This window comes from Capra hircus, chromosome 10 (assembly GCF_001704415.2).
Source record: "Capra hircus breed San Clemente chromosome 10, ASM170441v1, whole genome shotgun sequence".
NCBI lineage: Eukaryota > Metazoa > Chordata > Mammalia > Artiodactyla > Bovidae > Capra > Capra hircus.
In genome coordinates this window covers 44,489,619-44,506,764 of record NC_030817.1, presented here as the reverse complement: position 1 = coordinate 44,506,764, position 17,146 = coordinate 44,489,619, and the positions used below count along the sequence as shown (strand labels likewise).

At 39.4% G+C, this 17,146-nt stretch overlaps 1 protein-coding gene across 2 annotated transcripts in view; it reads right to left on the bottom strand.

Annotated features, from left to right (window-relative positions):
• Positions 1 to 14,726, bottom strand: part of SCG3 (secretogranin III) — a 37,585-nt gene extending 22,859 nt beyond the window's left edge. The window contains exons 1-8 of one of the 2 annotated variants that reach the window (XM_013967143.2): positions 14,308 to 14,726; positions 13,628 to 13,680; positions 13,083 to 13,128; positions 12,773 to 12,988; positions 8,035 to 8,177; positions 6,882 to 7,031; positions 3,725 to 3,902; positions 1,109 to 1,225 (exon numbers count right to left, since the gene is read on the bottom strand). In XM_013967143.2, the coding sequence (XP_013822597.2) occupies positions 1,109 to 1,225; positions 3,725 to 3,902; positions 6,882 to 7,031; positions 8,035 to 8,177; positions 12,773 to 12,988; positions 13,083 to 13,128; positions 13,628 to 13,680; positions 14,308 to 14,398 (994 nt within the window). In that variant the 5' untranslated portion in view covers positions 14,399 to 14,726. The remainder of the gene's footprint in view (positions 1 to 1,108; positions 1,226 to 3,724; positions 3,903 to 6,881; positions 7,032 to 8,034; positions 8,178 to 12,772; positions 12,989 to 13,082; positions 13,129 to 13,627; positions 13,681 to 14,307) is intronic. The other variant, XM_005685771.3, reaches the window with a different exon arrangement.

Here is a 17,146-nt window from a genome sequence, read left to right as displayed (position 1 = left end):
ACTAGTTTTCACGTAGAAAAAAATGGCATTTATACAGAATAACTCTGGATTACTCTGTCCTACGATATTTTCTCTTCCATTTAATTCTCCCTCCCCAGTCAGTGATCAGAGTAAGGGGCCCTGAGCTCATCTTGCCCAAAGGACATCTAAGGTGAATGGTATTTGTTAATTAACTAAACCAAAGCAGGAAAACAAAAGGCTTTTCTTCTTCTTTTCTTCTTTTAACAACCTGAATGCAGAATCAAAGATTGTTTCAGCTTATCTATAAAGTTCAAGGAATCAAGGGTTGACAAACATTTTCTATAAAGGGCCAAAGAGTAAATATTTTTGACTTTGTGGGCCACCCAGTCTCAACTACTCAACTGTCTCTATAGCACAAAAGCACCTACGGTCAACACTTAAACAGAGGAACATGGCTGTTCCAGTAAAACTTTATTTACAGATGCTGAAGTCTGAATTTTGTTTAGTTTTCTTATGTCACAAAATACTATTCTTCTTCTGACTTTTTTTCAACCATTAAAAAAATGTAAAAGCTATTTTTAGTTTGTGTGCTATACAAAAATAGGTCATGGGACAGACTGGGCCCATGAGCAATAGTGTATCAGCCCCTGATATAGGTAACCGAGTCTTTGATCTCACAGATAGAAGACTGAGGTCCAGAAAGATGGATGCTCTCCTGGGCATGACAGACGTGGTCGGAGGCAGAGCTGGGAGCAGGAGGCAGAGCTGCTGCTGCCCAGGCCAGTGCTCACCACACACAGACCCCACTGGTTAAAATCAAGACGCTTACTCCCAACCATGTGAACACAATTGAAAAAAGAAAGACAAATTTTAGTTTTATCCCTGAGAAAATGATTAGAAAATGTTAGTAAAACAGAATATAACAGAGGTGAAATGTTTGTTGTTGAACTCGATCTATAAAGAATTGAAAATGTCAGGTTAATTTTATTTGTATACATTGTCAAGCTGGGCAATTCTGGTAACCCAAATGAGTCAGGCTATTTTGATATAAATGATCAAGTTAGTAAAATAATTATTCCCAAATCTCTCATTCATTTTGGACAATGAAAACTAGTCACTGTGAAAACAAAAGAGATAGGACTCTCACCAAGATAGGAAACACCTTCCTCTGGAGATATGGTGCCATATTTTACCATCATCTTCACAAAGTCAATCAAGGTTTTCATGATAGTAATCAAGGTTTCTTTCTCTTTTGCCTCTTTTTCTATATAAAAGGACAAAACAATTTTTTTTAAATGGTGGCATATAGTTTCATCTTTTAATGTTAATTTATGAAGTACAGCATCTTATTGAAATAGTCCTCCCTACATTTATAGCTAACCCATTTATACCTAAAATATATTTATGAAAAGCCCACGTCTTGACTGGGAATATAGGACAATGTACTGACATACTTAATTTTTTCACAAATGAGTAATCATAACTTTTCCAAAGAGGTTTACCATAATCTAGAATATTTTACTGATAGAGTAGATGATATCGTTTGCAACCAGGAATAATAGAAACTCAAAGGAAAGTTAGAAGATTGGTGACCCAATAACCCTTCTCTACTCATATGTTTTTGAGGGCAAGAATGACCTCTTTTCATTAATCAAGCTTAATATTTGAAATAGGAACACACATGTACGTTTAGTTTTTAAATTCAAGGTTGATTTTTTTAACAGGAGTATATATTGCTTTCAACCTCGATTTCATTTCAGAGAATATACACAAATCATGAAAATATTCCAATGGTACAGAAGTAAAAAGTGAACACAATATTATCTTCTTCCCCCTCCCCCAACGCTTACTTCCTATGGGCAAACCACTATAGGTTAACTTCCTAGAGATTAACCACTGTTAGCCGTTTCTCGGAAACTTCATATTTGACATACTGTTCTGTATCTTGATAGAAGAAGGTGACCAGTGATTCTATAGTAGTTCAGTGGCTGCATTAATTCTAAAATCAGGAAAAAAAATCTACTTCCATTTTTTAAGAAAAGAAAACCTATGTTGCTAGAGGACAGCATCCCTATTCTTTTTGCTGCCATGAAAGATTTTCTCTACTACTTCTTCTAGCCTTTCCCCCAACTTTTCAGCCTTCTCACAGATGGGGCTGGTAGCCAACAGACATTAGTCTACATTTCTTGACTGATGGGCATTTGGAATCTTCTTTCCACTGCTTTGCAACAGTTGGAAGGCAGGGCCCTGGAAAATAGGCCTGGTTTATAAACTCCAACTATTCTAGGACTGGAGCTGTTCTGAGAGGCAGACTGAGGGGTAGGGAATAGGCAAGCCCACTGCTGGTTCCCACACTAAGCTACATTCTACAGCCTAGTCTGTATCAGTATTGAAGATACTTCCATTTTCTGTTTTATTATTTCTCAATTGGTTCAGACCTTGAGTGAAATAGATGGATATAAGTATTTAAATTAAAAGTTAATAAAAATAAGGGCAAGAAGCAATGGGGTCAAGGAAACTGAAAAGATTAAAGCACATAAAATAAAAAAAAAATATTCCATATGATGGAATCTGAAAAATATCATATAAAAGTCACAAACTTGGGAGAGGGGAAGGTGGGAGAAGAGATGGAGGAGAGAAGTCCTGGGAAGTCCAGGTGAATGAAAACTTCAGCAGTCACATTATTTTCTCAAGGTCATATCCATAAAAATATTTAGTATCATGCTGATGCACTTCACTGACAAGAAGTGACTCACCAAGATGACAGAGGTTCTGAGCTGGGTATCTGCCAATCAGTAGGGCAAGATGGCTCAGAATGGACCCTCAAGATGCATAAGCCCTGCAGACACCAGCAGGGGGGCTGGGTGCCATCTGGTCAATGTCTGGGACTGAAGGGCAAAAGGATGTTCTCCAGAAATGAAAGCTCACTCTAAGGTCACTTCTTGGGAAAATATGTTACAATTACAGAAATCTTTATTACAAATGTTCAGTCTGGGGATGAATCTTTAAACAGGAGGAAGAAAAGCCATAAGTCAGTACAGGGCATCTATCTAGACAATAACAACAATAGAAAATTGGCACATTATTATCCTCCTTGCAGATTAACCAAAAATAAACATGAACTGAAATCTTCAGTCAACTCATTTTGGAGCACTTAGAAAAGAGAACACTACATTAAAGATTTCATTTTTTAGAAAAGCAAATCATTTCCCAAGTGTGTTTTGAGCTCCTGACCTTCATTAGTCCAATGTTTAGTTCACTTCAATTCATTTGAAGACAAGTTGAAAATATTTAAAAAGCAAAATTCTATATCATTTAAAAATAATAAACTATGTTCCATACACTGTTCTACTGAAGGAGGAAAATAAAACCTTAAAGAGATTTGCAATAAAAGCTTTGGCCAAACTGGGTCAGGCTGGGAATACTCTCTGATTCATCCCTACATGGGTACAAGGTTCTCTCCAATACCAGAAACACAAGATGTGTTCAATACCTGTTTATTGAACAAATAAATGAACCCTCTGTTAACATGAAGATTAAATTATCCAGAAATCCCACCTTTCCTGATTATCCTTTCCTAAATATTTCCAGGACTAGTACACTTCTTTTGAAAAAAAAATCAATGAGAACCATTTCCCCCAAAGCCATAATATATGCCATTGACGGTTGAATTTAGAAACTGAAAACAGGAAGAAAAAAATCCCACCCACACATTTCCTGGAATTACTGTTTCTGTTTCACGTGAGCAGAAAAAAATGTTTACCTGAATCAATACTTTTCAGTAGTGCATAGAAGTTTGGGAAATATTGGAGTTCCTCAAAGTTGTCTTCACTGTAGGTTTTGGTTCTCCTTTCCAAGCCATTTGTCAAGGTTAAAGTGTTAGATACTGTTTCATCATTTTCTCCGTTAGTAAAAGCATTTTGAATTGCTGCCATTGGAGTCTCCAGTTGCGGGGAGGGGAGCAGAAATAAGTACAAAATAAACATTTTGTTAGAACTAATGGACACTTGTCTGTGATGCTGTTGAATTTTAAAGTGCACAAACACCTCTTCCTTCACAAGATCAAACTCTTTTCCAGGAATGTGGGCATCAAGTCACATGGGAAGGGCACTGAGATTTAGAGACAGGTGCTTTACCTGAAGACCCTGAATCCTGCTCCAGGGAGAATAGGCAGGTTCCTGTTCTGGCCAGGTTTCCCTTTACCAATACTCATGAGTGTTTTTTCATAAAATTGCCTTTCACTAAGGAAAGGAAATTTGAGTTTTAGAATCTACCAAAAGGGATGATGCCAAGATACAGGAAAGCCTGTCACAATATCTGATACTAGCAGAGCGTCATACCTTAGGGATTCCTGGGTGACATTTTAAGGCCTGTCTGGCAGGGTACACAGGATTTTTTCCCAGACCTGATGTGTAGACAATGTTCCCTATCTTAATGATCCATTCTCCACTTAGTGAACTAGACAGAAATGTAAGAGCTTTGCTTGCCTCTTTCCCTTCATTTCCCTACATTTGATCCATCAGGAGCCTTACTGGCCACACTTTCTAAGTTTATCCCAAATGTGTACATTTCTTTCTTCACTGTCCCACTCTAGTAAGCTACCTTGACTTCTTCCCTTCTAACTGGTACACAACTACCTTCCAGTGTATTTCCATCCCTGCCTTTTCCACGTTGTAGCCAAGGTTATCTTTTTTAAAAATATGCTGTAGCTACACTGTCTTGTTTCAGTCATTTGGGTACTCCACACATCCTTCTCTTTGTTGCCTTTCATGTTCACAAGTTAACTCCTATTCAGTTATTAACAAGTCCTGCTCTTGTTAATTCCTATTCAGTTTAGTTAATGCCTAACTTCAGTTTTTGGCTCAAGTCACCTCCTCCAGGAAGTCTCCCCAACCTAAGTCCAAGACAGGTTCCTTTTTCATGAGGTTTTACAGAACCATGTTTCTTTTCTCAGAGCATTTAATACAGTTGCAATTAAAATACATGACTATTTGAAGACCATCTACCTTTTCCTTTAGACTTTACGCTTCATGAAAACAGGGATTATAGCTTTCTAAATGAGCATTGTATCCCCAGTGCTTGGTACATAGGTGGTATCTCAATAAATATTTATTGGAAGAATAATTTTGTTTTCATTAATGCATAAGGAGATTTTAGAGATGAGAAGTAAGGAGTACAAAATGGAAGTGAAGGAAGAAAATTGATATGTCAGTTTTACTTCAGACTGGTAAGCTTGAGTGAAAGCCATGAGTTATGTGATAAGTCTAGAAAATTTTTTATGGTAGGTGGATCTTCCAAAGCTGTTATAAAAGATGAGAGACGGTGGAGATTGGAAGTAGGGAGAATAAAGGAGAGCTTTTAACCTACCTAGTAAAAACAGAACAATTCATACCAATTTCTGTTCTCTAGCCTCCCCTAAAACAGGACCATAAGTCTATAAGCCACTTTTCCCTTGTATCTGTGATAGGGTATTGAAGGGGATGAGCAGTCATGGGGTGTGGGCACTCTGGTGAAGAAAATGAAAGGAGAGGTGAGGAGTTTGATATTCTCTTATACCCCCTATGGTTGGCTCCAAACAGAAGTTCAAAAGAATTCAAGGAGTGAATGATTTTAGAAGCTTGGCTAAGGCCAAAGAAAAGATGAAGAGGTAAGGAGTCCAGGGAGATGAAAGATGATGGAATGACAAGTCTCAGTAAAGGATGACACAGACCCCTGAGTCAATGGAAAGAGGAAGCAGCAGGTGGAAGGGCACAGGGTAGATGGAGAGGCAGTATGAGGCAACTAGCTCTGCGGAATAGAAAAGTTGGTGAGGGCTGCCGTATTTAAAATGGATAACCAACAAGCACCTACCATATAGCACAGATAACTCTGCTCAATGTTATATGGCAGCCTGGTTGGGAGCGGAGTTTGGGGGAAAATAGATACAAGTATATGTATGGCAGTCCCTTTGCTGCCCACTTGATAGTATCACAACACTGTTAATCGGCTATACCGTAATACAAAATAAAAAGTTAAAAAAAAGATGGTGTGGAAAAATATCAAATCAATCCAGGTTTTTTTTGGGGGGGGTGTTGAGGGCAAATGATGGCATCCACTGTGAACAGAAGTTGGATACCAAGAGTTGTGAAACATTTGAATCCAGTGCACTGGGATTATATGAATTATATGTGAGATAACCATTTCACATAATTTGTGTTATTTTACTCTGGAGTATAAGACATAATCTTTACTAAGTAATATAAGTTGGGCTCCAAAATCACTGCAGATGGTGACTGCAGCCATGAAATTAAAAGATGCTTACTCCTTGGAAGAAAAGTTATGACCAACCTAGATAGCATATTCGAAAGCAGAGACGTTACTTTGCCAACAAAGGTCTGTCTAGTCAAGGCTATGGTTTTTCCAGTAGTCATGTATGGATGTGAGAGTTGGACTGTGAAGAAAGCTGAGCGCTGAAGACTTGATGCTTTTGAACTGTGGTGTTGGAGAAGACTCTTGAGAGTCCCTTGGACTGCAAGGAGATCCAACCAGTCCATCCTAAAGGAGATCAGTCCTGGGTGTTCTTTGGAAGGAATGATGCTAAAGCTGAAACTCCAGTACTTTGGCCACCTCATGGGAAGAGTTGACTCATTGGAAAAGACTCTGATGCTGGGAGGGATTGGGGGCAGGAGGAGAAGGGGACGACAGAGGATGAGATGGCTGAATGGCATCACCGACTCGATGGACATGAGTTTGAGTGAACTCCGGGAGTTGGTGATGGACAGGGAGGCCTGGCGTGCTGCGATTCATGGGGTTGCAGAGTCAGACACGACTGAGAGACTGAACTAAACTGTATTAATTATATACAAATGCAAGTACACACATCCATGCACACGCGTATACACACATACATAATTGATGCATATGTATTTGCATATACTTACCACTTTCTCTGGTATTTTCCCAGTCTGACTCTCAGTCTTGCTTGTTGGTTTATTGAGTTCCTCTTCATAATTATTGGCTTCCTTAGAGATCAATTTTTGTAAAACCTCTGCAACTTCATCTTCCAGGGTGTGTGCCTGGCTTTCTGTAATCTGTTACAAAAAGTCAAAATATATATAACTTGGTTCTATTTTTGTGGTTTAAAAATACTAAACTCTTTAGCTGAACACATATTTTTAGAAGACAAGAGAATATTCTGGTCCATCTTCTGAACAACCCTTGTTTATGCCCCTAGTACGCACTGACTGTCACAGTGACTGCCCAACACTCCTGGGAAGAGGCAGTCTTTACTGTTGGAACCCACAGAAAACAATCCTCAAGTTGTTTCTCAACCCTCAGGTGCAGGTCATGGTAGGCAACTGTTGAAACCTGCAAATTTAGCAGCCTCCTAAAGCCTGCCAGGACTGTGTTAACGTGCCTGGGAACCAAGATGGGGCAGCGTAGGGTCAGATTGGATTGTGTAGGGCTTCCTAATCATTGCACGGCTTTGCACATCTTATTTCTTTCTCATCTCACACATTTAAAACATTCTGCTGGTTAAATCCTAACCATCCTTCTAAACTCACTTCAAACACCTCCTCCTCTGAATCTTTTCCTTATTGCTTAACTGGATATAATCCATTTTCTGGCATACTAAATCATGCTGATGGTTCTTACACAACTTGTAGTATGAGAATGTGTGTACTTGTCTGAAAGTGAAAGTGAAGTCGCTCAGTCTTTGTGACCGACTCTTTGTGACCCTGTGGACGGTAGCCCACCAGGTTCCTCCGTCCATGGGATTCTCCAGGCAAGAATACTGGAGTGGGTTGCCATTTCCTTCTCCAAGGGATCTTCCCAACCCAGGGATCAAACCCAGGTCTCCCACGTTGCAGGCTGACGCTTTAACCTCTGAGCCACCAAGGAAGCCCTCTAGCGCCTCTGATAAACCATAAATTCCTAGAGGGAAAGAATGGAGTCTTACTTGTCCTCGAAACTCATGGTGACTGGTATAAAGTAGACACATTATAAACATTTGGCTCTCTGAATCAAGTGGTTTGGCTTCTTAGCATGTTCCAAACTGTACGAATTTGGTTTGTTCTCATGCATATGACTTACTAGGCCAAGATTCAGCAGTTTGGACACGATCCTGTCAAATACTCCTCTGTCGTTTTCCTCATAAATCCTGGTAGCAATTTTCTGGACAATGTCTTCAGCAGTTAAAGGAGTGCCATCAAGTTGATGAAGGCCATCTGGATCATCTAGACAGAGCAATCACAACTTCACATTGTGGTGATCACAGGCCTGTTTCTTGGATTACATTAGATTTATAACCCGAATCTTGTACACTCAGGTATGTTTGGAATATACTTAAGGTGGGGCTTTGTCCATGTAAACTCTTGGTTTGAAATAAAATTTGACTTCCAGAGTCTAAGATGGTAATGGAAATTCTGAAAGCTTCTTATGTGGTTATAAAAGGAAGATCTGAAGACAACACAAAAGGCCTCTCCATTTTTAGTGCTAATAGTACAAAAAGTAAAATACCAATAGATACTATGCCTTATTGTTCAACGCACTCTTCTATATATTACATAATCTGATATTCCATTTCTACACAAGGAATAGACTGGTATTATCGGCACATGTATTCCCTTTGCAGGCAAATTTCTGGGCTGAGGGAGGGGGAACCTGCCTCACACCCAGAATCAAAGAGTATGTACTGAAGATTTTGTGACTGACTTGGAATAACTGTTCACTTGTGAACAGGTATCAGGGTGCCTTTATGTAAGGCAGCTTAATGTGACAACCCTTTTTCCAGAGAATAAGGAACTTTTTTATGTCCCTGAAATTTAAACTTTAAAAATGTGGTAACAGATTTGCACAATACAATATGTAAATCTATGGAAACCTCTGCAGAGAAGCTTGAAGACATGTATGCTTGGCTTTCCTGGGAGTATGTTTGGCAGTACCACTCCAGACTAAAGCAAGGGCACATCCTGAGGAAAAGGAAGGATACAGTAGGGTTGGTGGCAAGGAAGAATGGCACCATGTCCTACAGAGCACTCCCGGGAAGCAATTGGTCTTTTCCAATCTATATTACATCATTGACTCAATGGACATGAGTTTGAGCAAACTCTGGGAGACAGTAAAGGACAGGGAAGCCTGGAGTGCTGCAGGCCATGCGGTAGCAAAAAGTTGGACACGACTGAGCAATTGAACATCAATAATCTATACCCCCTGGAAGAGGATAGTCATATGTGCAAGTTTACAAGGCACTTAACTCCTCTTGTCACCTCTAGGCAGCTTGGAAAGATCAGAAATTTAGCTCCAGTGATTTCTCTTGTTATTTATATATTCTTGGACCACTATAAAGGAAGTTATTAAGAGCATGTATTTCACAGGATTCTGAGGATCAAATGAGGTAAGATGTAAAAGCACCTTTTAAATTGCCAAGTATCATATGAAAGTTAATGTAGTTGTATTACTATGGACAGTGGATTTGCACCTGAAATAAAGGAACTGTAGTTATCTTCTAGAGAAAATAGACATTGAATCCCTAGCCAAATTCTGTCCAAATAATTGTGAACATATTCACTCACAGAAAGAAGAACCTAGTACATATTTCTATTCTGGTTCATCTTTTTCGTTTGTAGCTCGTGGGGATTCATAGATTTTTCCAGACTCTGCAAAGATGGAAGGGTATGCAGCCTTAGGCAGAATATCATCTTTGTGTTGTTTGGAAGGAAGCTTAGGAAAGTGAGCAGGGTGATTACTCATGGAGGGCTGGGAGTGTTCTGACAGTGTATTATTGCCGAATCGCAGGCCAACCAGTAAGCTGCAAGGCCTTTGAGTCCTATGTACTAGAATGACTAACGAGCAAGAAAGTCCCTTAGAAAACTCTGTAAAATCAGCTCCCCTCCTGGCTGACTGAAAATTGGGTTCCTCATCCATTTTTTCCAGAGCAGAGTTTCGCTGTCACTTAGGTCTGATTTGTCCATTTGTAGGTTGGAAGTCAGACTCTGGGGAATAAGCGTAGCAGAAACTGCCCAGGTCTAGGGAAAGGCAGAAGAATTTATTTCCCTTCCCATTTATCCCTTGGGATCTGCAAAAGGAAGAACAGTGATTGCCTGCTGAAGCTGGAAAATAACTGAGACAGCTGCTTTTCAGTTCATTTAATTCACTACAGGGAGAACATTAGCAAGACTCTAAAAAAGTAGCCTCTTTTCTCCCCACACTGCTTGATTCTCTGGAGCCAAGAATTCAGATCTCCCCTAGTACAGCTTGGCTAGACGGGGTTAATAGCTGAACTGCGGGGCAATGCTCCTTGCCTTCCATGATTTCCCCTGCTCCTCCACAATGGAAAGAATTACTCAGAATGACTTCTCTACTGCTCATGAAAGGGTATTTCACCCTCCTATATAGACCTCAGAGGGGAAGCAAACATGAGTTCAACGTTTATAACTTTTTAATGCAGCTCCAGTTCTAAGTGGCTATAAAAGGGCCTTGTCCCATCATCTGCCCAGTTGAGTTTGAATTTCCAGCAACTAATATGTTACTTAACATTCATTTATTCAATATGTTAGTATTAAACTCTTAATAGGGGCTAAGACTGGAAATACAGTGATAAATAGTTTAGACATGGTCCCTAACTACACAGAGCTTACTGTCTAGCTCATACTCTGCTAATTAGTAATTTCTCAATGAATATTTGTTTGGTGAATGCACAGAGAAGCCCCAAAGCAATATTTCTTAAAAGAAACTTGGAAAAATCCTAACTCACACATCCTGTAGAAAACACCAAGAAGGAGAGTTGTTGGGTTCTCCAGCACAAGCTCATTTAGAGGTTTCCTAAAGGTATAAAAGTGCCCTGCAGAAGTTACGCCCCTCGGCCTCTCTACTAGGATGAAAGTTTGCATGTCTCTGAGGCTCTAGTCACCTGGGTGGTCCCAAACCTTCTGGTTCCAGGATTACCAGGGTATGAGAGAAGATTAACAATTTACTCATAAACCATTCTCTCCAAGAATCTTCTATATATACTCAAGTGGACTTAAAATGACCCCTAGGGCAAGCCTAGAGCCATCAGCCTAGCACTTGATAGTTCAGAATCTATTGGGGATGTTAATAAAATACTGAACAATGTTAAAAATAAGTTGCTCAGTTAGTGATCAGATCACAAACAGATCTACCTCTGTCTGCATGCACAACCCTTCTGACCAAAAAACAGTCAGACAAACATTAGATGATTTTTATATTTTTATTAAATGGTCAACTCCACCCAAGTGGTTGAATCTGTTTCACATGCAGCTATACCCAGTACCTATTTATTGCTAGCCCAAATATTTTAGGTTAAAAAAAGAATTCAAAAAAACTTTTTCATGTAGTATGCAACATGAAATGTATAAAAATATAGACCATCTCCCCTACCCCATACATATACAACACAATTCTCCTCAGGCTATGATAGCCTATAAAAGTCTAATTAGTAATTGTTTTCTGGCAGAGATAGTCAGGATAGTTCTGTTGTGGCCCATGGAAGAGAATTCAGACACATAATAAAATCTATAGTCACTCCTAAGAACCAGTACTCAGAATGGAAGACACACTGAGGAATTAAGGCAGCTCTCAATGCCTCAGTACAATATTTAATTTATTCCCTCATGTATTCCCTTATTTGTGTATTTGTTCATTTATCAGTTCATGAGCTCCAGACACTGGGACTATATTCTCTCTGTTCTCATGGGGAGTTTTCAGTTTATTTTAGGAGAAAAAGAGAAATCATAAGTAGTCACACTGAGGGATATAAAATTACAAACTGCAATCAGTGCCATGATGGAAAGAAACAAGGTTTCTACCAGATCATGTGCTGGATAAACCAGAGAAGTAGACAGTCCATGTAAGACTGTAGATGACACATTAAGGATTTTGGGTTTTATCCTGAGAAATGGGAATCTATTAGCAGGTTTTATGCCAAAGAGTGCCCATGCTCATATTTGTGTGTTGAATAGATCACTCTGGCTGCTATATGAATAAGCTGGAGGGGGTCACAGTGAATGCTGGAAGATCCATTAAAAGATTTTTCTGTAGTTCAAATGAGATATGATTGGAGCTTGGAAAAGGATGCAGGTGATTGGTAATAGAGGAAAAAAATTAAGATGACACATAAGAAGTAAAATTGATAAGACTGATGGATTAGAATGTAAGAGGTAAGGAAAATAATGGTTTGACTCCTAGATTTGTCTTGAGAAATAGGATGTATAGTAGTGCCTTTCCTAGAGGAAAGAGGGCTAAATTATAAGGTTTACAGAAATTATGAGTTTAATATTGGACATGTTAAGTTTGAGCTGCTTCTGAGACTTCAAAGGGAAGATGTTAAGTTGGTAGATAGTTATAGGTCTGTAGTTCAGAGAAGTCTGGGCTAGTGATATGAGACATCAGGATATAGATGGGAACTGAAGCCATGGAAAGGTTAGAATGCCTAGGGAGACAGGCTATAGCTAGGAAGAGAACACTGGAAAGGGAGTAATAAGTATTTCACCTTGGAATGTGTGTGGGGGGTATTTTGTTGATTTAATTATATGGGAATTATGATATTTTGTATTTATAGTTAAAATAAATTAGAATGTTAAAATGAACTCAAAGGACCCTTTAAAGAGACAATAAAACCTGGGCTTCTGTGGTGCTGGAATTGTGCATGATATACAGTTAAGTTTGGGCCTTTTCTCAATTTTGGACATGGACTAATAAAGGATTGTGAGTGTGTAACAGATATTTTCAAAGTATAGGACTTTCTCTTACCTATAATGGGAAACTACAGATTAGAGAAAATAGGTAGCAAAAGTTCTTTTTCTTCATTTACCTTGAAATTTACGGTCCAGTCCACTCTTAGTAGAATCATAATCATCAATCAGTCTTCGATTCTTGGTTGAATCAACATCTTCGACATTCAATTTATTATCATTTGGGGAAATTTTTACAGATTGTCTTTCTTTCTTATTTTTTTCCTTTTCTGTTATGGCCTTTAGCAGGTTCAAGTTATCAACAAAGGAATAATTGCTTTCACCTGGCTTGTTTTCTGGAAGAAAAGCCCCCAAGCCCACCACATCCATTTTAGTTAAGCTTCTCACAGCCTACATTATTTAAATTAGCATCAACTAATTTCTTATTACCTGGAGGGTATGTTTTTTTAATCTTGTCTGCTTCTGCTTCAGCAATCTGTGAAACAAACAGGAGATAGCCCTGGTTTTAAATCATTGCTCTACCACTTACCAAATATGATAGCTAAATAATTTAATCCTTGTGGGATTTAGTTTTATTGTTTGTAAAATGTAAATAATATTTTTATCTCAAAGTATTGTCATAAGGATTAAATGAAATAAAAGAAAGAACAAGTGGTCTATAAATATTAATTCTCTTCTCTGGTAATATTGGTAAAAGATAAATCTCTGATAAATTAAGAAATCTTATGATAGCGTGGATGTGATGTTGAGCTTACCGGGTTTTTATGCAGTCAGCTCTTTGTTTTATACAGAACTCTCTATATTCAACTGTCAGGATACAGAAATTACCAAAATTATATTTCCCATCATAATTTCAGTCAGTTTATTATTAAGTTTTGAGGTCTGTGAATTCCAAATGGCTAAAAGGTCACAGCATGATTACATTAAATAGTAATAACTAAAATAAAATGAAATCGCATTTACTTCTGACCTACCTGCTCATTCAAAGGTCTTTCTGCACTTAATTCTCTATTGTGTAGGGGTTTGTCTAGAATAAACACAAATGCAAATTTAATTGTGTATTCAAAAGACAATGTGCCTCATTAAATAAAATCTTCAAAAAAGAAAATAGAAATATTTTTGGATGACTGTGAAACAAAAATATATATTAACAAAAATTATAAGATTATACAATAAAAATGATTATCAGCATTGCCTTTGCTTATTATCCCAGTGTATAGAATTACACTTTTTTTTCCTGATCAGAAATCTAACAGAGTTCTAACACTTGGTTTACCAGCTGTTTTCAAGGAGACAGAGCATAATTAAAAGCTTTTTTTTTTTTAATCACACACTGAACATGTTATGAACAGAAAATCTGAGAAAAGTTGTAAGATGACTAGGGAAAAAACCAAACAAACAATGAAACCACTTTAATAGGCGGAAAAGCCACCCCCTCCCAATTTCAAAAAACAACCCATGTTACTGCTCTATCATTTAAAAAGTGAGGAAAATTTGTCTTCTGGCTCTAAGTCCTAACTGATTTCTTTGTCAATGTGCATGGATATCATGTGATCAGAAAACAAGGCACAGTGATGTACAGCTCGCGCATTATATCAAGCTTTACCTTCCGTAGCAAAATAGAAGCGAGGTGGGAAGAAAAGGGTCCACGTACCTTGGCTGCCTGCCGGTTTGGGGAAAGCCTGAATTGGGCTGCTGTGGAGCACCAATACCACAATCCAAGTGCCGGTCCAAAGGAAACCCATTCTTCCACGCTTGGCTTCGGAAACAGCTTGGCGCCGGGCTCCCGGAGCTGTAGCTTTTGTTATGAATGAAAAGGAGGAGTAAAAACAGGAAAAGCTAGGAGAGTGGGCGCGGGGAGGGCTAGTGGCGGGGATCCGAGTCTAATGGAGCTCTGCCGGGCTCCGGAGTAAAGGGATTAATTAGACAGTGGGCGCTCGGGACTCAGGTCTCCAGGTGGAGGAGAGCGCTGTCCGTCCCTTGGGTGCTGAAGTTCCTGTGACAAGAACGGGCAGCGGGTCGACTTGGGCGTCGCCTTATTCGTGCTCCCTCCTTGAGAGGAAGTGAGGATGGAAGCGCATGCTCTCTGAGAGTTAGAGGCGGGAAGGGATGGCGTCAGCAACTCCAAAGCTACTCCAATTCCCTCCACGAATGGAAGAGGGGGAGGGATGACAGATGGGCTAGCGTATTTTCTGTGCCGCAGTCCTAGGGCTGATCTTGCAGTCAGGGTCGTGGACATCATTGTCCTAACCTTCCAAGTAAATGTTACCTCAGGGACCAAGTGCCTTCTCTGCCTGTGTTCCTGTTAAGGAAAGCTAGATAACCTTAGGCAGAGGGTTCTGCTTTGAGATTATTCTGGGATATCTTCTCCAAAAAGTCCTTTCCATTCTACCTTCTGTACCTAAAGGTGAAGGTGAAGTTGCTCAGTCGTGTCCGACTCTTTGTGACCCCGTGGACTGTAACCTACTAGGCTTCTCCGTCCATGGGATTCTCCAGGCAAGAATACTGGAGTGGGTTGCCATTTCCTTCTCCAGGGAATCTTCCCAACCCAGGGATTGAACCCAGGTCTCCCGCATTGGAGGCAGACGCTTTAACCTCTGAGCCACCAGGGAAGCAAGACAGATATAGTTCTTATATTCTTAGAAAAGCTGTGCCTTTTGTGATTTGGGTTGTCAATACCAGGGCTCTCTTAGTGCTCTTGTTTCAGCTCTATAGAGTCTTTTAAATTGGGATATTTAGGGAACATTCTTTCAAATAGATTGCTGCAACACAGTCACTCTCCTAGATGCTGAAACAGAAAACACACCCACACACCCACACCCACCCACCCACACCCATTGCTTGTTCCCCTAAGAGTGAATATCCTCCATAGTCAGGGGTAGGTGAGCAGCAGGAGGAGCCAATTTCAATTAAAAAAAATTCCCTTTCTCGCCATGGGAAATCCCTCTTCAAAGAAAGAAAGGGGAAAGGCGGGGGGAAAGCTGCACTTCTGTAAAATTCTTCCCTGGGGTTCAATTATGTTTAAGAACTTGGTTGTTCCAAGGTTCCTTGAAGAGACGGGATAGTCATGAAAAGCATTTTTCATCATAACTAGGTCAGGGAGGTGCTTTCTATATTTTGAGATGATTTCCAGAAGCCTAAGATTATTGCATGAAAAGAGCTATCAAAAAAGACTTTAAAATAATGAATACAAGCAACACTAATAATGTGAGCAGGGTGCTGAGTAAGTTGTTTAGTCTCTGAGTTTTAAACAGATCTTGGACCCTTTCCTTTGGACTGTGGCATGCTGGGAACTAATCTGAATAATGACCACAGAGAAGAATTCAGCACAATCAGGCCTTTGATTTCTGTATCCCTGCTTTTCATGGAGCAAGTTAGTTGTTCAAGTACCTAAAAATAAACAAGCAACCAAGCTAACAAACAAATCTCCTTCATTCTGAAGGGCTTTGAGTTTGGATATCACTCAAATACTTTAAGAATCTAAAGAATACTTTGGATCTAGCACCTACTTCAAGAAACAGTAATGCAGCCTTGGGGGCAGGGTCCAGCTTCCCCCTCAAGGGAAACAATATATTTGAGATCGTCTGTAGAACTAAAAACCCCACCAAATTGAAGATGTTAACTACTTGATTGGAGCACTCTTCATTCAGAGAAGGTCACAGTTCTCCCCTCATCACCTGATGCCCCCTTCGCCTGGCAAAGCAATAAAGCTATTTTTTTCTACATTACAATAAATAAATAAAGGAAACAGTTTTTTATTGGCAGTAATGACATAACATTAGTATCCCAGTAGGCCGCATTTGAAAAAATTAAATCTCCCAATTTAAAATCCTATCCAAGTGAAGGGTAAATTTCCTTATTTTCCTCTTCTTTAAAACAGGTGGCAGGCTCTGTTTACCTTACAATGTAATTATGGAGAACAGTTGAATACGTGTCTTGATCAAATCATTTTGTTTGTTTGTTTTTTTAACTTCATGGTGCGGCATGTGAGATCTTAGTTAGGGATCCAACTTTTGCCCCCTTCTTGGAAGCACAGAGTATTAACCATTGGACAGCCAGGGGAGTCCCTTGATCAAATCATTTTATACCAGGAATGTTTTGACACAACCTAAAAAATAAGTCATGAAGTATTTTTAATTTTTAAGAAACATTACCGAAAATTTGGTGAAATAGCCATTCATGGAGATTTACTCTGTCTCTGATCTAATCCCTCAGCTCCACTCCATCCTATGTCCCATCCTCTAACTTGCCTCTCTCCACAATGTATGTTTGCAGTTGGGAGGGTCTCAGGATACAAATACGGTAAAGGATGGCTATTGGACTTCCCTTGTGGCTCAGCTGGTAAATAATCCACCTGCAATGTGAGAGACCCGGGTTTGATCCCTGGGTTGGGAAGATCCCCTGGAGAAGGGAAAAGCTACCCATTCCAGTATTCTGGCCTAGAGAATTCCATGGACTATACAGTCCATGGGGTTGCAAAGAGTAGATTGACT